At 30.5% G+C, this 20,111-nt stretch overlaps 4 protein-coding genes across 5 annotated transcripts in view; 2 read left to right on the top strand and 2 right to left on the bottom strand.

Annotated features, from left to right (window-relative positions):
- The window catches only part of Rpl32 (ribosomal protein L32), a 188,817-nt gene that overhangs the window by 9,697 nt on the left and 159,009 nt on the right, over positions 1 to 20,111 (bottom strand). The gene's annotated exons all lie outside the window — the stretch shown is intronic.
- Khc (kinesin heavy chain) lies at positions 1,566 to 10,791 on the top strand. 2 transcript variants are annotated; one of them, XM_076777898.1, is made up of 15 exons: positions 1,566 to 2,169; positions 3,394 to 3,535; positions 3,721 to 3,894; positions 4,003 to 4,271; positions 4,368 to 4,614; positions 4,691 to 4,927; positions 4,998 to 5,344; positions 5,434 to 5,637; positions 5,708 to 5,848; positions 5,925 to 6,209; positions 6,293 to 6,478; positions 6,561 to 6,764; positions 7,682 to 7,976; positions 8,104 to 8,174; positions 8,413 to 10,791. In XM_076777898.1, exons 1-14 carry the CDS (start codon positions 2,011 to 2,013, stop codon positions 8,133 to 8,135), a joined length of 2,922 nt encoding a protein of 973 aa, XP_076634013.1. In that variant the 5' UTR covers positions 1,566 to 2,010; the 3' UTR covers positions 8,136 to 8,174; positions 8,413 to 10,791. The 2 variants fall into 2 exon arrangements, with proteins under 2 accessions (XP_076634013.1, XP_076634014.1); XM_076777899.1 differs by lacking the exon at positions 8,104 to 8,174 and having other exon boundaries at positions 1,567 to 2,169.
- Positions 10,929 to 14,951, top strand: LOC143348082 (cilia- and flagella-associated protein 107). The gene is made up of 4 exons (XM_076777903.1): positions 10,929 to 13,995; positions 14,133 to 14,263; positions 14,357 to 14,548; positions 14,675 to 14,951. The coding sequence occupies exons 1-4, from the start codon at positions 13,699 to 13,701 to the stop codon at positions 14,781 to 14,783; spliced, it is 729 nt and encodes a 242-aa protein (XP_076634018.1). The 5' UTR covers positions 10,929 to 13,698; the 3' UTR covers positions 14,784 to 14,951.
- Positions 14,883 to 19,537, bottom strand: LOC143348079 (uncharacterized). Its single transcript, XM_076777901.1, has 7 exons — positions 19,471 to 19,537; positions 19,131 to 19,301; positions 18,942 to 19,059; positions 17,905 to 18,261; positions 17,551 to 17,829; positions 17,190 to 17,485; positions 14,883 to 17,114 (listed from the first exon to the last, which is right to left on the bottom strand). The coding sequence occupies exons 2-7, from the start codon at positions 19,220 to 19,222 to the stop codon at positions 16,283 to 16,285; spliced, it is 1,974 nt and encodes a 657-aa protein (XP_076634016.1). The 5' UTR covers positions 19,223 to 19,301; positions 19,471 to 19,537; the 3' UTR covers positions 14,883 to 16,282.

The following is a 20,111-nucleotide window of genomic DNA, read 5'->3' as shown; positions in this document are numbered from 1 at the left end:
GTAAGATAAATCAGACAGAGTTCCATGTGGGGGAAAATCAGAAATTACAATAATACGTTAAACACAAAAATTTTTGTTCGAATTGTATTTTCTTTGATTATACGTTAATCCAAAATTATTTTTTTTTTTTTATATATATTACAACTTTATTATAGGAAAGACACGAAATCAAGCCAATGATTCATAATTCTGAAAAATGTACAAACTTCGTACAAGTTTCAAAGTCGCAAATAAGTTATGTCTTTTAAAAGATAGTAAAACTTTTTTCTTCCTTTTCCTTGCACGTATTTTCTAGTAATCCGTTCTATCCGTGATGATCCGAGTTATGTACAATATCAAAGAATTTATAAAATGTAAACAAATGCTGTGAAAATTAAAGTCACTTAAAACGCATTTTAATTAAAAAATTGTATGCTAAATATCTCATCTCCATATGGATGGGTAGTAAAAACTCTGTGAAATCAATAAATGTAAGGTTATGAAGGTCATTGCAGGACGTAAAAACAAAAATAAAGACAGTAAGACGACCCAATTGATACTTAAATTGGAATAAAATTTATAATCATAAATCATAATGTTTCCAAAATATTTTTCATTGTATTTATTGTGTACCAAATTTATTGCGGCTTCAAAAAATACATATTTTTAATATAAAAAACTGTTTACCTTTCGATAAACATAGTAGGTATTTTTTCACGAACTTGTTATTGCGTATTATATCGGTACAGAAATCGTATCCAGTGCGGCCAGATTTCGCATAATTGACTAACCGTCATTATCTTAAACAGTTCTGACTTTACATTTGAGGTTAAAAAATAATCTATTATTTGATCAGTAATAACAGATTATAATAATATTAAATTTTAGATTTTAATTTCTTAATTTCTAAAGTAATTAAAAATGAAAGGAATAAATTAAACTTAATTCCTAGACTGGAAAATCAAATGATTTGACGATTCTTAATGCAAAAGAATCATAATATTCTGAATCGACAAAATTATATTAGAAAATTTAGGTTGTGAAAAATTAAAGGCAGAAAACCATGAATTCGCTTCATATTTAACAGATAAAATTTGCAACAAATAAAATACATATACTTCGAGAAAATAGCATAAAATGAACGTGCATTGCCCTCTGGTAGAGTGATTGGAAATTAATTTGCAGCGATTTGGTATTCAAATGATAAGAATTTAAAGGCTAGGCAATTGTTCACTATTTCTACATATTAGACTATGAGTGTATACTTAAAACTTATCGAAATCGAAATGATTTTAGTTCCAAGTCTTTGCTTGATTATATTATCCTGTTGAAAGTCAAATTTGAGTTAGCTAAATTTAAAAATATTTGTTTAGAAAAAGTAGTTCCAAACAAAAGATAACGTTCTTATTCGATTCTCGAAAAGGAGTTTCAATGCTACATGTTTTCGCTAAAAAGGTAACTTGAAAGAAAGTGATATAAGAAACGACACCCACGCATGTTACAGCCCTGATAGCGTATGATATCCGTCGACAATGGTGTATCGAGTGCGCAAGCAAGCGAATCAAGACTAGCACGGTAGGACAGTCGGCGCACGCGCGCGCACGTTTACTTGGTTGCGTTTGCGTTAAACTTTGTCTAGACTCTCTCATCGATTGCTTTTTAGAAAACCAAGTATAAGCAAAATACTTCTTCCGGGTTTAGTTTGCACATTAGTAATGTATTAGGAAGTAAAATTGTCGCGAATAACCCATCGTCCATGTTTCTTGGCCGATTTACGAATAAGTACAGTCGCCGATTCTCACCTTTGCACGCGCAAATCAGCCTAGCCGCAAAATCATCGAGCAACGGCAGCCATCTTTGCTGGCTCCGAAACGGGTTGTGGTTTGTGACAGAGAGACGGTAGTGGTTTTTCATGCGGTTCACGCGACCATACCGTCGCCTATGCACTCTACGAAAATTCGGAAATCATTTTTAAGTGTGGCCAACCAGGAGAAGTAAGAAACTCGTGTCACGAATCCGGGCTACCAAAATATGGCAATGGAGACGCCGAGGGAGCGTGAGATTGCCGCGGAGGACAGTATTAAGGTAGTCTGTAGGTTTCGACCTTTAAACGACTCCGAGGAAAAAGCTGGCTCTAAGTTTATCGTCAAATTCCCTTCTGGCGGCGAAGAAAATTGCATCTCTATCGGGGTATGTTTTCTACACGTCATTGTCTTTTTTAGTTATCATGCTCGTTAACCGTCGAGCTTACGTATGATGTCACCGTGCTCAGCTGACAGCTGCTCTCGGTTCTCCTCTACATAGTGTCGTATCTGCGAACCGCATGCCACGCTTTTAACACCGGTTAATAACTTTTTTAAATGACATTGGATGACTCACATTTATTATTTGCGATAAAATCGATTTTGTTCTGCCTTCATCGTTCCTCGGTCCCATGAGTGATTTTCTTGCGTTGACGCAATGCTATTTAGATGGCTTAATTAAAATTCAACTTCGAAATGAATACACTTTCATACTATTGACAGTAGAATTTCTTTTTGAATCATGAAGATAGTAGATTGTTTTTTTCTTTTTTTTTTCTTTTGGTAAACCTATTCTCTGCATTTTAAAGTATCATTGTCGTGTTCGATCAAATGTAATTTTAATTTTTAAAAATATTTATTCAACTTTGAATTCGTTATATGTTAATTTAATCATTGAGTCACAAATTTTTTATAGTAGTGTGCCCATGCAATTTTTCTACATACTTTTGTATTATACGTTTTATCAGTTTTACTTTTTACGAAAATGTAAAAATAAAATGTACAGAGATTATTATCAAATAGTTTGAGTAATTAATTTCTTCCTAATTGATAATGAAGCATTAATTAATTGTCAATTTTATGTTTTAGCATCTTTAAATTTAGATAAAAATGCAATTTTCTAATTATTTATAGCTATTGTTAAAGGTGTTAATTAATGCTTATTGAAAATTATTAATAATAATATATATGTAATTTGTTATTTGTATGTAAAAATTAAAATTAGCTTAACTACTATTTTCAGTATTTAAACAAATATAATTTTTAAGTAAAATATCTATGAAATATAATGTCTTGTATGAAAGCCCTTTAATCTTCTTTGATGCTTAAAAAAGGTATTGCCATTGTTTCAAGAGGTTCACAAGACAAAGCATCAGTGAATAGAATTGTTTCCCTTTTTTCTATAGTCTTCCTAGTATCTAAACCAGATTTAAAGGAATATGTACATAATATATATATTTTCTTATGTAATTTACATTTAGTACCAATTGTTTCAGAATAAAAAGTTTCATTAAGATTAAGTATCATACTGCATCTTGTTTCAAATTTATAAATATTTATTAAGATAGAATTATAATATTTAGATCTATACATTGTTACAATATTATTTCAGGGAAAAGTATATCTTTTTGACAAAGTATTTAAACCAAATGCTACTCAAGACAAAGTATACAATGAAGCAGCTAGATCAATTGTCACAGATGTGTTGGCAGGATACAATGGCACTATTTTTGCATATGGTCAAACATCTTCAGGTAAATACAAATTTATATTAATTATTAATAAGAAACCCATGTATCTGTATACAATTATAATAGTTATCTTAAAAGAAAAAGTGTCTGATATTGCCTATAAAAGTTAAATAAGTTTTAGCCAAAGGAAAGTATCGAAATAGAAAATATTTGAGAAGTTTTTACTTAAGTGTATTATGTATAAATAGGAAAAACGCACACAATGGAAGGAGTTATTGGAGATAAAAATAAACAGGGTATTATTCCCAGGATTGTTAATGACATTTTCAATCACATCTATGCCATGGAAGAAAATTTGGAATTTCACATCAAGGTATCATATTTTGAAATTTATATGGATAAAATCAGGGATCTCCTTGATGGTAAGAATTTACTGTATACTATATTGATATGCAATAAAATTATGTCGTGTCATTGACACTCATAGTTCAATTTATCCGAGTTTATCATTACTCTTTTTGTATTTTCAGTGTCTAAAGTAAATTTAAGTGTACACGAAGATAAGAATCGGGTTCCATTTGTAAAAGGTGCAACAGAACGCTTTGTATCTAGTCCTGAAGAAGTGTTTGAAGTTATAGAGGAAGGAAAATCGAATAGGCATATTGCTGTAACTAATATGAATGAACACAGTTCGCGTTCTCATTCTGTATTCTTAATAAATGTGAAACAAGAAAACTTGGAAAATCAGAAGAAACTTTCTGGAAAATTATATCTTGTTGATTTGGCTGGTTCAGAGAAGGTCAGTTATGTATTTATTTAATTAAATTTTAATCTTGCTTTTATTTTTGTATATAAGTATATTGTATATAAGTTTCATGTTCACGTTATATTTTAGGTTTCTAAAACAGGAGCAGAAGGCACTCTGTTGGATGAAGCAAAAAATATTAATAAATCGTTATCAGCGCTTGGCAATGTAATTTCAGCTTTAGCTGATGGAAATAAAACTCACATTCCTTATCGTGATTCTAAGTTAACTCGAATTTTACAAGAATCTCTTGGTGGAAATGCTAGAACTACAATTATTATTTGTTGTTCACCAGCTAGTTTTAACGAGTCAGAAACAAAATCAACCTTAGATTTTGGTAATATAAAAATTCTATAATTTTTCATCGCAAACAGTACAAAGTTATCAAAACTTTATCTCATGTATTTTGTCAGGTAAACGTGCTAAGACTATCAAGAATGTTGTTTGTGTCAATGAGGAACTGACAGCCGAAGAATGGAAATCTCGCTATGAGAGAGAAAAAGAAAAGGCAGCTAGGTTGAAAGGAAAAGTTGAGAAATTGGAGGCTGAATTATCACGTTGGCGACAGGGTGAAACAGTTAATCCAGAGGAACAAGTCAATTTGGTTGAAGCGCCAGATGTTGTAACACCAATCAATATATCCATTGAAGGTGATTGTATAATTTGATTCATAAAAATAAATATATATTAAATTTTACTTATAATATATATTATTCTTAGGTAAACTCGATGATGGTCCAATGCCAGCTACTCCTGGTGGTAGTCTGATGGCTGGTTCCTTATCGAACGAAGAAAGGCAAAAACTAGAAGAGGAACGCGAAAGACTTTATCAACAATTGGATGACAAGGATGAAGAGATTAACCAACAATCACAATATGTTGAGAAGTTAAAAGAACAAATGGAAGAACAAGAGGAATTAATTGCCAGTGCAAGGCGAGATTATGAACATCTTCATAAAGAAATGCTCCGAATACAGCAAGAAAATGAATGTGCTAAGGAAGAAGTCAAAGAAGTTCTGCAAGCACTGGAAGAACTAGCAGTTAACTATGACCAAAAATCTCAAGAGGTACTTTTATCTTAATGATTAATTTACTGTACTATTTATGTTGAAAAATATGCAAATATTATTATACAATTACATGTTTGCACATACAGATTGAAGTGAAAAATAAAGAACATGAAGCTTTAGCAGAAGAACTTGTAGCAAAACAAACAACACTGAACATTACTACTTCCGAATTACAACAATTACGAGACATGTCCGCTCATCAAAGAAAACGGATTGCAGAAATGTTAGCAAACTTCTTGAAAGATTTGGCTGAAATTGGAGTTGCTATTGGCGGCGATGAAAATCTGAAGGTAAGTAAATCTTGTAAAACATATTTACGTAGATAAAATGTAGATATATTAAAAATATTATTTTTCATAGGTTACGCCGGAAAGCAATGGTAAACTCGAAGAAGAATTCACAGTAGCAAGACTTTTCATTAGCAAAATGAAATCAGAGGTGAAGAATTTAGTGCAGCGTTGCCAAGGATTAGAAAGTTTCCAAGTAGACTGTAACAAGAAAGTAAGTGTTCGATTTCGTATTCTTTTAATTCACAACGTTTCGTTTATACATTACAATACTTGTTCGTATATTTTAGGTTGCCGAATATGAAAAAGACTTGGCCGATTGTCGTTTACTAATATCGCAACATGAAGCTCGTACGCAGACATTAATAGAATCAATGAAAGTAGCAGAAGCACGAAAACGTGCATTGGAAGAGGATGTCGATGCTTTACACGAATATTGCGCTAAGCTAAAAGCTGCAGAACAAGTACAAGCTGTCACGAATAAAGAAAAAGCAGAGGAAAAGGAAGCAGCAACAAAGATGAGAGTGGCACTGGAAGAACAAATGGATCAGTTACGAGACGCTCATCAGAAACAGGTAAAATCACAACTATACTAAAATATGTGATTAATTTGTTAATGGCATTAAATTTTACCGTTAACTTTGAATAACATTTATAGGTCGCTGCACTCAGAGATGAATTATCTGAAAAGCAAGATTTAATTAATGAACTTAAACATTTGAATCAGAAATTCATGTTAGCTCACCAACAAATGCAAGCCGATTATGAACGACTGAATCAAGAAGAAGCCAATAAATCCATTAAACTACAAGAACTAATATTGCTTAACGAACGTCGGGAACAAGTATGTGTAAACTTGTTTACAAAATGCACTGGAATAATTGTAAAAAAAAATATCTTGTCTGCTATTGCTTGATTCTTTACAGGCTCGAAAAGATCTCAAAGGTCTAGAGGAAACAGTAGCCAAAGAACTTCAAACGTTGCACAATTTGCGCAAATTATTTGTTCAGGATCTTCAAACTAGAATAAAGAAAACTATGAATGCAGAAGATAATGAAGATGATGGTGGATCGCTTACGCAGAAACAAAAGATTTCGTTCCTGGAAAATAATTTAGATCAGCTTACTAAGGTATGTCTTTACTATAATATAAATTTTGTTTGTTTGGATGTTTTCTATATGTATATTTGTACACGTTAAACGCGAAAACTACTGGACCGATTTAGATAAAACTTTCACTGCTAGGTAGTTTATTCTTCCAGTTTGAACGTAGTTCATATAGAATTACTCTACCATGCCAAGACAGGAGAGTAAATGAAAATGTCGGCCAGGTATGCATATCTTTTTTTTTTACTATTTCTATATCGAAGGCGAAATGCTAGTTCCCAAGATAAGGTGTAAAGTGTAAAACAAAAAATATTGAGCATAAACTGTAAATTGCATTTCACATCGTCACTACCCTCCTAGCAGGGTACTAGATTTGAAACTCGACGAAGAGGGCTTTCTTTCGGGGATCTATCGATTGGTACGTAATTAGTTCAATTTGGTTTGAGGGTCGTTTATATATGTATACTTATTCGACTATGCTCTTTCATCGAAATCGGTATAGTAGTTTCTGAAATAATAAATTTTTATTAACCACTTACGCTGGAAATTGATCAGAAGCCGTGCGTGACAAATCAGTCCATATAATTTCACAGTAGATTATAACGTTCAAAAATATACATATATTTCTATTAAAACTGTATAAGGCACTATCTACACAAGCGAAGTAAAAGCTAATTTAATGTAATCATAAATAACGGTGTACAAAACTTAAGTGTTCAAACCTTATAGCTAAGTCTTAAAGTTTGAATCTTTAAATTTACATATAAAATTCAAGCCTCGAGCTAAAATATTCTAGCAATTATGGATTAAGCAGAGGTACGAGCTCTGAGAATCTGAAACATGAAATTTATTTCAATAACACTAATTATACATATTCGTTACGATCTGATATTTCTTCCAGACTGAATCTGATGCGAAATATGTGTTTCTGTTCCTAATAGGTTCACAAACAACTCGTGAGGGATAATGCTGATCTTCGTTGCGAGTTACCCAAGCTTGAGAAGAGATTGCGGGCTACAATGGAGCGTGTGAAAGCTCTCGAAACAGCATTGCGAGATGCGAAAGAAGGTGCAATGCGGGATCGTAAACGCTATCAGTTTGAGGTAGATAGAATCAAGGAAGCTGTGAGACAGAAGAGTCTGGCGCGTCGCGGACCTAGTGCACAGATTGCTAAGCCAATTAGAGCTGGTCAGCACCACATAACTAATGTTAACGTTCTTAGAACAGGAAATCGTGGTAAGTAGAGTTTTGTTCTGAAATAACCTACTCGCTCGGGACCGATCAGTTGCTTATTACCGATCAAGATCGTAATAACTTTGAATATACTTAGACTTTTCATTTGTATACAACTTTTTTTTTGTAGATGCACGAAATCGTGGGTTTGTTCAATTTTAAACGAAAGGAATAGATTATTAAAGGAATAGACATTTTAGAGTAAGTGGATCGTTTGATCTGTTTAATCTTTCGCCCATCAGTTTCACTAAACTAATGAGTGATAACAATTATTATATATATATATATATTGAGAAAAAATAATAATTATTGAAAAACGAACAAACCTCGCGACGACTTTTATTTATATATATATATGTATATCTTTTTTTATTTATTTAAAAAAAAAAAAAAAAAAAAATAATTTTTAATTAATCGATGTTTTCATGTTTTTATTCAGATATGGGTAACAACGTACAGTGATCGTGAGCATAATGCCAAACCCTTTACTTTCACAGCAAAAGAATGCAAGAACAAATTCTGCAATGAAATGAAAAGATTTTCAGAGACTCAAATTTGTAGTGGATACAAATAAATGTTACAATTATAATAGTAAGGGCAATAGACGTAATATATCCGCAAGGAGCACCGCCAGTTCTTTTTATTTGTCTCGATACAAGCATGTGCTTAGGTATATTCAAATAAGTCCATTAAGTTATGAAGTTAGTGCTGCATGTCCTATCAATTTGTAAATAATTAATTTTTATAAATTATTTAATTTAATATCATGCACGATAAATAAAGGTGAATGTCTATCAAATAATCACGCGAAGGCCTCTTGTAGAAAGTATTACAATTATTTCTATTGGAATTTTGTACTATTATATTCTATTTCAAATATTTGACCATCTCTAAAAAGGCACATTGATTCCACTTATCGTAAGATAATGAATAAATTTTTGGGTTTTATCAAATCTGCTACAGACATTAAAATTTGTGAACAAATGAGGCAGTACTATTTAAGATTTGGTAGGTATCGCTAATGTAAGATGCGATTGGACATGCGGCCTGGAGAAAATTGTAGAAATGATCGTGGCTTATAAGTATTTATAATTATAAGGATTCTCTCCATTGCTATTAACAAATTCGCGATGACAGATAACTCCAGACCTTCCTAGAAGGCTCGCTTAACCGAGAGTTAAGTTTGTTGGCTTTTCTAACAATTATTAAGGTCCAAGAACCAATGGCTTTACGAGAGAATGTTTTCAACAGAACAATTTCATCCCAACTTTCATTCATGTTTACTTTATTAATTATAGTCCAGTTTTCAGTGCATCGATCTTTATATAATCATCTAATTTAAATTAATTTATTATCGCTTATTCTTGTTTATATCAGAGGCTTTTATACTACATTTAAAGCTTGCAGCCCAACGAAATTGGTCTGTAGAAAAGTCTTTTGTCGTAGGTAAACAAATTAGTTTACGTTTCTTCGTTATTGAGCTTGTGCTCAGAAGTTACCTAAATGTATACTGTACGTCTAATTGTGAGCTATTGCACAGGTCTGCTTAAGTTCCTAAAACCTGTTGCAGGCCACCGATATTCGCTCACAATACATATTTCTTTGAGTACATCGTACACACAAGTGCATTTTTTTTAATAAACTCTGTTCTCTATCCATATTTGTCGATAATTAATGCTTTTCAATACGTACTTTTTACATACTTTTTGTAATTACTGTACTTATGGTTCTCATAGAAATTTGCGAGCCACACGAACTTGATGTATTGTCTAGAGCAGGAGAATTCTAAACGTTTATTAATGTAAGGCAAATGTTTCTGTAAACTGTGCGCAACAAAATACCTGTTTATTTGCGTATTACTGGAATCTTGTTACGCTCAGACATTTTATGGTATTTAGGAAACAAAAATTTACGGTTTCTTGATGAATCATTCTTTTTCTTTATGAATAGCAACGAAAGAAATCATGTTTCAATGTGAAGTCATTTTTGTCATTTTCCGTTTTATTAACTTTTGTGATATCGAGGGTGAAATTGTGTTTGCTAATATGCAAAGACAAGTGCGTGGTGCATAATGAATGCAATTATTATTGAAATATTCTTGTCAAATGTATGTAAATATAACCGTACCCCCCATTACATTAGTTTGGCAAATCAACAAAACAATCTACGCAAAATGCTCTACTCGTAAAAGGCTACATATATGTATTTATCGCAAAATACACGTAATATTAACGTTTTAATGCCTTAATGATCTTTAAAATATTATCATACAATAATGTATTTTTCATTCTACTGTGCAAATAAGGTAATAACGTATCTGCTGAATTTTGGATCATGGTTCAACAATTTTTTTTTCAACCTACTGAATCGTGAAGTAAAATATCAGCATAGCCAATTCTTTGATTGTGAGTTTACGGGCATCGACCATTTTTTCTTATGAAATATTTATTTTTATAGAGTATTATCAAGGCATTATTGACTCTTTCAATGTGGATAAACAAGCAAAGTTTAAGATACTTATCGACCATATAATGTATTTGTCTTATGATTAAAATATAGTAAAACGATGACAGTTATTCAAATAAATGAGTCCACAGCGTATTACGTATTAATATAATCTAAATTATTTATATTCTCTTCGACTGACGTATCTGTTTGTTTTGTTTTTGTAATTTATTCAATTCTGTAATTTCAATTTTGTAATTTAAAGAAACAGAACAGAGCTTAAAGTAATTTGATCAATTTTAATGTATTGAAAATTTCTCGAAAACTCAAACGTTCATTGAGAAAGTCCTTTTAATCGGAAGTTTCCGATATACAGGGTGGGGCAGAAACTATCAGCACCTCAGATATCTTGGAAACTATAAGTTTCACAGAAATGTTTGCTAAAGTAAATTGCACAGTACGAAGGGCGCTATTGGGTGGCGATAATAGTTTTTTTGCAGGTGGAGGTACTTCGGACATTTGAAGGTCACATCCATTTTTTTAAATGGATCGGTATGTTTTTGCTTCCGTATCACGATAGATGATCTTAAAACGAGTTCAACGACCTATTACACAAGGTCATTGAAGGTCATAGAAAGTAGAGAAAGGCGATAATACTTATGGTTTTGGTAGTAAATGAAACATACGTATTGTCAACAGTAGAGAACTGCGTAATGCTTACCGTTTACTTCACTGAGAATAAACACTGCTTGAAGGACACTTTAATAGTTTGCAGAGTAAGATAAACATCATAAGATTAGTATCGATAAATCGGTCAATCCGGCACGATGTATCCGTTTGAAGAGCAGGTTGATATGCTTCTTATTTATGGCGAATGCCAACAAAATTCTGTAAGGGCGAAAAACTTCTATGCTGAACGATATCCACATCGGTCTCAGCCTTCGCGTCAAACATTTAAAAATGTGTATGATAAACTTAGGCAAACCGGTAGTTTAAGTATTCGTAAAAGTGAACGCCAGAAACGAGTAACTAACAAATAAATGTAGATCGGTGTGCTTGCAAGTGTGTCTAGAAATTCTCATATTATTTTGCGACAAATTCAACGCGTATCTGGAATTAGTAGGAGAAGCGTACTTCGCATTTTGCACCGTCACAAATTTCATCCGTATCACGTTAGTCTTCACCAAGAATTGCATGGGAACGACTTCATGAATCGCGTTGAGTTTTGTCGATGGACTATACGTCAGATTCAAAACAATGAGCTTTTTTTTAATACCGTCTTATTTACTGATGAAGCAACATTCACAAATCACGGGAATGTTAATTTGCATAACATGCATTTATGGGCAGCGGAAAATCCACATTGGCTGCGACAGGTTGAACATCAAAAACAATGGTCTGTGAATGTATGGCGCGATATCATAGGTGATCAAATTATTGGACCTTATTTTATCAATGGAAATTTGAATGGCAACGTCTATGCTAATTTTATTAAGGATACATTGGGTCTTTTGCTAGAAGAGTTACCTTTATTTACACGACAAACCATGTGGTATCAACATGATGGATGCCCAGCACATTATTCATCGATTGCGCGAAGGGAACTCGATGAAAAATTTCGAATCCAATATCGTGGCCAGCTCGTTCACCAGACATAACATCTTTAGATTTCTTTCTGTCGGGAACACTGAAAGAGAAAGTGTACAAAGAAGTACCAATTACATCTCACGATATGCAACAGCGAATTATTGCAGCCTGTGCATCAATAAGTTCTGACGCTGTAAGACTTGCAAGTCAATCAATCGTAAAAAGAATCCAACGGTGCATTGACAGTGATGGTCATTATTTCGAACACCTACTATAAACATGTTTCATTTACTACCAAAACCATAAGTATTATCGCCTTTCTCTACTTTCTATGACCTTCAATGACCTTGTGTAATAGGTCGTTGAACTCGTTTTAAGATCCTCTATCGTGATACGGAAGCAAAAACATACCGATCCATTTAAAAAAATGGATGTGACCTTCAAATGTCCGAAGTACCTTCACATGCAAAAAACCTATTATCGCCACCCAATAGCGCCCTTCGTACTGTGCAATTTACTTTAGCAAATATTTCTGTGAAACTTATAGTTTCCAAGATATCTGAGGTGCTAATAGTTACTGCCCCACCCTGTATACATGAAAAAAAAGAGCAGTAAAAACATCAGAGTTATTATTTTCGTAATACATCAAGCATGTTTAAAATTATAATGAAAAAAGTTGTAATTGACACGTATTCACATAAAAAAAACAAGGATCACTGTTAAAGAGGAGGTTGGTCTATAATTGCTGTGGTTTTTTTTGTAAACTGTATGAAATATGCGAACGTGAAGGAAATAAATAAGTTGACAGATGTAGATATTCGTTTTATTGTTTTTGCAACATGCCGAAAATGCATTGTACTGAAAAAGTGTAACAAACGTATGTGGCTAATTTATATTTTGTTGCACCGGTTTTATTCAAGAAATTATTGCGTGTCTCATAAGTACACTCATCGACATCGAATTAGACTTCATATTGTATGAATTACAAGCATTAAGAAAATCTATTGCAATTTAATGATGTATAGCAAGATCTATTTGTATCAAAGTAGGTTTGCTATAAAAATGCAATTCAAATAATAAAAATTCTTTTTCATCGCAATGTTTTGTGTTCACGTTACAACAATATGTATATTCTTTCAAGTCCTTAATCAAATTCAGATCTACCTCATCTGAAGCAGAAAATAGAATGAAATGAAAGTTCGAAAAATTTTCTTAGAATTAGATAATAGATTTGTATGCAAGGTCTAGAGACGCTGTAGCTGCAAGATACTATAGTTTATATATATTATATAAATATAAACATGCACTCTTATTTTACTAGAACTACTTTCAAAGAAATTTACTCTTATCATTCTTATTATTACTGATATTACTTGATTAATAAGATCACAATGCTTGCATTAAAAACAAAGCAAATGCATTACATTTTTATTCGTTTATAATACTATTTAAACCTTAAATAATAATTCTTGAATAGTATATTTATTTAATAATAAAATAATTTATATTATACACCTGCGTTTATTCAATATTCAAACTATACATAGTTCCAATTTTCCTTACCGATTTTACAATAGAAATCATGCAAATATATAAAGTAATAATTTACAGTTCACTGTGACAAGAAACTGAACATTTAGTTAAGAGTACTTAATTATTAAATTCATTAGCTTATTTTATTATTCTTTTAAAGATGGATGTAATGCATTGGAAATTGGAGCAACAATGTTCGGAAGGTACATTATCGTTCAAAGATTTGCGAGCAAAATTATTTCCTGCAAAGAATCGAAAACTCGATCGTGCACCAGTATTAAGCGAAGATAAATACACTTCAAAAACATTAGAAGGCAATTGGTTTGAGCGTAGAACAGTTTACATACCCCAAACTGTTGATTGGAAAAGTACATATGATACAGATTATAGACCTCATGTTAATGAAACTTGGAAAGAAAATCAAATTATGAAATGGGATAATAAACTTGATCTCGAGGTATAAAAATATCTTATTTATTAATATCTTGAGAATATAGTTTGAAGCAGATACAACAGATAAAAAGTGAACTGCATGTGCAATACCTGTAGATCATTGCACCTTTGTAATATACTTCAATATGACTTTAATGTAAGGGTGTGTCTCGAGAGAAATTACTGGGTCATAAAAAAGAATATTACAGCAACATGACAACAACTTACGATTTATCTTATAATATTTTACCAAAAGGTCTTAAAGGACCTAGGGTCAGATCATATCGTGCAAGGTACATATTATTTTTTTAATTAATAATAACTACACTTATGTTTTAACTACTGTGTTGATGCGTTTTATAAAAATTTATATTTTACATTTAAAGACAGCGAAAATGGATTCCTGAATTAGATCTGACAAAAAGTTATGGTAATTTGACACAATTTGGATTAAAGGATGCCTTGAAAGAAGAATTATATAAAAATTCGGAAGAAGGGATATCTAAGTGTCGATGGCAGACTACATATAGGGAAGAAATTGGCCAGCTAATGCAAGTAAAAATTGAACAAAATACCCGGTAAGTTATTATTTTAGAAAAATTTACTTACAAACTATTTTCAATTATCCTAATTATATGTATATATTAAAGTTCAATTTAGTTGTAATTTTTTAATACTTTAACCAAAAATAATATTTTTTAAAGATTCAACAAACGGATAGTGGATTTCAATGTGCCAGATCTTAAACACTTTGAACGTAATTCGTCAGATATTGAGCGCTGTTTACTTCCGTTTAAAGTTAAAAATTTGTAATCGAATTTAATATAGAACAGTGAAAACAGAAATTACATTCGGCATAAAAAATGGATTAACTTATAAACTGTAATAAAATTGAAATATATTAGATAAAGATATTACGATATACATTTTATTAAGTTGTTTCAACGTCGTGTGATATAATAGACATGTTATATATTTTTACAAATGTGCAGAGCACTTTAGACTCACAACTTACTCATGTATAAAATTGTTGAATGTAATGTGTATCTTAGATGCTATCTTCTTAATATTTACCTTAAATTGATTTAAAATCGCAATTAAATTATTAGTACAGTCTTATCATTGTGTACTTAAGAAAAACAATTCTTATATGGAAGCACGCAGATGTAGGTGTTAATAAAATTCAACTAGAAAAAAATTAAGCTGAATTTTAGTACAATTTTAAAGTAATTACAAAATATTTTGAAAATATGGTAACAATAATATTATTAAAATTTTTACTCTGACATTCTGTTTCACTTTATGATATTGCTAACTTGTACTTTTACCGCCTGCGGTCTTTTTAGTTATGAATTTGTTCGGTAATCAAAGAATGGAATTTTTGTAACGCTGTACTTAGTATTCATTAATTTTTTACATCTATATTGTATTAAAATATTCTGCATGTTAATGTGATAGGACGAAAGTTTTTAATATAATAATTGTGAAATGAATTAAAACTGTTATTATACGTGATCTTGGAATATATATACAATTAACTATATATTTTCTTAAAAAATTACAATGAAAATTTAATGTATTGAAATTGAAGTTATAATATTTTAAAAATGTCTTGTTTTATCTTCAAATGAGATAGTAGTACAAGACTGCAAATACAAAAATTCATACAAAAAATTAACAATCATTTTAATATTATTGTTTTAACAAGATTTATAATTTGTGTGTTAATATACTTTAATGAGTCATAAAAATCAAAAAAATGGTACAAGCCTTTCTCATTTGCAAACAAGCACTAATAAAATTAAATTGGTAAAACATGTAATGATTATTAATATGAAACGAACATAATTTTATGTTATTTCATTAATTCTTAATTCTTAAATTTGTTAGACTACGTACATATTTCACTAATGAACACACATTAAGAACATTTTCTTTATCACAAGATTGACAGTTTAGAATGTCACCCGAATTTTTTGTCATACCAGTACCTTTACTTTCCATTATTATTCCTTCAACTTAATGTTCGGTTTATTGTCTAAATTCGATCGATAATAAAAATACATATAAAAAAGGAAAGTAATATCTAGTTATGTTCACTTATGCTAATATATTAACAGACATCTATGATAACAACAGAAAAGTTTATACTGGCAGTATAATACCTGTTCATCAGATCGAAAAATTCTATTTCTTGTATTACTGCTCGTTAAAACAGTAATCACTGTAACTGATAATCAGTAACTAAAATACACATAAATGGCAAATCTAAACTAAGGATGAATGACGAAAAAAAGTGATTTATACCCTGTCTAACGTAACAAAGTAGTACATAATACTATTATATTTAATATAAGTGAACCACATAGAAGTGCTGATAACCAAACAGGACTTGTTATGATAGTGGTATGACTAGGAAACGTTTGCATTCCTGAGGAATTCTTGTTATCGCTGATATTTACATTCTGTCCTTGCAAACACTGATCCATAAAAAGGGAACCATTGGTTTGTAAATTCTGAGACAGTAATAATTTTTTCGGAGTACCGAGATTGGATGATGCGAATTTCATTGTGTGATTATTAATTGAATTCTTTAGTTCTGAGTATGGGAATTGCAGGCTTTGTTGACAGAAAGATCCAATAGGACTAATGTTAGCTTGTTTTGAGATATAATAAAATTGAGTTCCATCAGACGTAACCGAACATTGATCAAATTCATGCACAGATGGCTCTCTGGATGAAGCAAAATTAGAGCCTGTAGAACCGAAGCCAGAACTTTGGCTGGATGATCTAGATAATGATGGTGGGTCAATGCCATCTTGCCAATATCCACCGGCTACCCATGACGCTTGCGTAACTGACTTCAGTTTCGGTGGCGATAAAATATGTTTTTTACCAGACGTGTTGTTTAATTTTTTAAAAAGCTCGGAACTTTCTATACTGTACACTTTCTTTTCAAAAATCTTAGGTGTTTTAATTGTGCATTTCGGTTTATTTTCGCTCAAACACAATGTGCTTAATGTATTCAAACTATCATTTAGCGAATAGTTTTGAACCATACTGTTTTTGTATGGAGATATGGGATTGTAAAGTACACTATTATTATCGATAGATGCTGATAATAACTGTGATTCTTGATTTATACTGTAATATAAAAAAAAATACTTTCTGAAAATATTATTCCTTTATACTAGATATGTATAGAATTAGATTACTTACGGAGGACTTTGGAGTACTATAGATTTAGGAGTTACTGTATTTTCCATACAAAGAAGTTTATGGTTATTTACTGTATTTGGTGATGATTGGTTGGTAACTGTTTCACTTAAACTATTGGTAGTTTTAGTATCAAAATCGTATATATCGCTTGAGGTTGTCATATACGAATCAAATAATACTGTAGTATCTTTTGCGAAAGAATCAATTTTTTTAAATGACAAATTTTTATTTAGTGTGCTTTTACGAGATTTAGGCTTTATATTAATAAAGCCTATAATTAAAGCAAATAACATTATCTAAAACAAATATAATTGAAAATTAATAAATTTAATATGAATACATTTTACTTAATTTGTCTTACCACGTGGTACTGAGTAATGTATTCAAGAGAAAACCATCTATTCTGCAAGTCTGCTTTAATTAATTTCAAGTCTTTAAATGGTAAAAGTATAATAATGCAAATCCATAAAAATATAAGCAATATATCAGAACTTTTTTTTCTGGCAGAAGCTACCCAGCAAGCACAGAATTGAAAGAATAATCCTCCAATTGGCAAGAATATAAAATCCAAGTTATATGCTATCATAGAGCCTAATATCGTTGAAATTATTCTGAGTATTGGTTCAGAATATGTTGCATTCTATAAAGAATAAAAAAGTTACAGTGGAAAGTAATTCCATTAAATTCTATTACAAATTGTATTATACATACTTACATTTATAAGAACACGAAAAGGTTTATGCTTAAACAATAACATTTTATATTTAGCAAGCCATATTGCTTGCTTATGTAATGTATTATGTACTGTAATTTTACAATTTGCACACAATGGGTATTGTTGCTCTAAATTATCTTTAAATTGTTTCATCTCGTGGTCGTAATTCTTTTCATTCATAGGTGTATAGGTAGACAATTTTGATATTTTTAAACTTTCGTTTTGTATACATTGGTTACAAAGACCATTCTTTGCAATTTTATTGATTTTTGTATCCTGGCTGACTCTGCAGTATCTTTTGATTTCATTTGAGGAAATTTTGTATTGTTCTGGTATACTATACGCGTAATCGCCGTTCTAAAATTTGATATAAAAAAAAAAAGATAGAAATGATACTCCAAAATATACATGCAATCCTAGAAGATATTGCACAGATAGACTGTTTCAATTTTGTATCAAGATATTCCCATAACTTTAAAAATATTTAATAGATCAATTAATTTGACCTAGCAAAATAATTAAAATGCATTACATACATATTCTTAGTAATTAACATTTTTTATTGTATTTCTCATTACATGAACATATATCATTTGAATTACAATAAAACATCAATTATCCAAAATAATAAGGAGATAAATTTATTTCTAATTTTTCAAATAATTGATTTATGAAAATCAAAATTGCAAATATATAATAAATTAATTTTGAAAACTACATATCTATCGTGTGAAAGAGTACACAGTAAACATAATATAAAAAATAAATTAATATTTTTTTGATACAGCTGTTTTGTATTTTCTCTAAAGTAAATATTTGAACATTATTTATTATAAGCATTTGCTCATTTTAATGTAATGTCCAATACAGTTCTAATTTTAAATGAAGCATATAATTTAATTACTTGTGTATATCTTAATATTTATGAGATAAAAAACTGAATTCAGATACATTTTGTATTTGATAACCAGCCTTTGGATAATCAATGCTCTACTGTCATATGTTCTATTCAATTTTAACTGAAAATATAGATTTACCTTAGAAAAACCATTATATTGTTCACACTGTGGACATAACCACCAATTAAGCTGTTGCCGCCAAATCTTAGTGTCGTTATTACAAAACCAACAGTTTACTTTTACAGGCCATCTTAGTCTAAATGTAAATAAATATAACATAAGTATCATTATAACTAAGAAAATGGCAAAATGTACGGTTATCCTTACTTTAGTTTTTGCAAGACCGTGATGATAGTGACGATTATTAACAAAATAGTAGAAAATATTGGCATAAAATTGAATGGTAAATCGAATTCCATTTTTTACACGAATGAAATATAAAAAATTAGGGGTAGAGTTCATCTCCCGCCAAGCGGCTACGAGTGCCTTCACCTTAACCTATACGATCCAGAATTTGTGTAAAAACCATGTAGTCACGTGGCGTATTAAAGTTTCATGTTTCACTTTAACTACTATGCAATTTATATTAACTGTTAGAAAACACTGTTCATCACTCACGCTAAACTTTTATACAAATTTATAAAATAATTAAATCTTAGTATCATACATTTAATTTTCCATGCTGCCGCCTACTTTTGCCCCATAAATTTTGAAGCACTATCAACTACTATCAAATTAATCAAGTACCGTTACAAATCAGCCTTACCAACTTTGCTTGTCATAATGCAGTATTCTGTAATGTTTATAAGAAAAACTAAAAAAAAATAAAAATAAAAGTAAAATAATCGATTGCAAATAATATTTAATATTAAATATAAAGTAATTCGAATTGTTTTATAATTATTTTCATACCGGAATCTAATGTAAGTGAGACATTTTGGAACTAGTAATGGATAAAACAAAATAAAAGAATATTTACAAGGTATTATAAACACTAATGATGTAAATGTTACTCAAATAATATTAATACAAAGTATAATAATAATGCTAAATTATAATTATGATTGTAATATAATACTAAAATAATACAATAAAGGCCAAGTTACACTGAGCGAATTGGTATCAGACTTTATTGATTATATATAGATAAAAATTTAATATTGGTTTACAATAAATAAATGACCAAAAATTAATATACCTTTTCTATTTTTATAATTTTGATTAAATAATAATACGAAATTTATTACTATATAATTACATTTAACTGAAAAAAATACTTCATGTAAACAGTACCATACGTTACAAGAG

This window comes from Colletes latitarsis, chromosome 11 (genome assembly GCF_051014445.1).
Source record: "Colletes latitarsis isolate SP2378_abdomen chromosome 11, iyColLati1, whole genome shotgun sequence".
Lineage (NCBI taxonomy): Eukaryota > Metazoa > Arthropoda > Insecta > Hymenoptera > Colletidae > Colletes > Colletes latitarsis.
The sequence above is the reverse complement of the archived record's forward strand: the minus strand, read 5'-3'. Positions and strand labels throughout refer to the sequence as shown.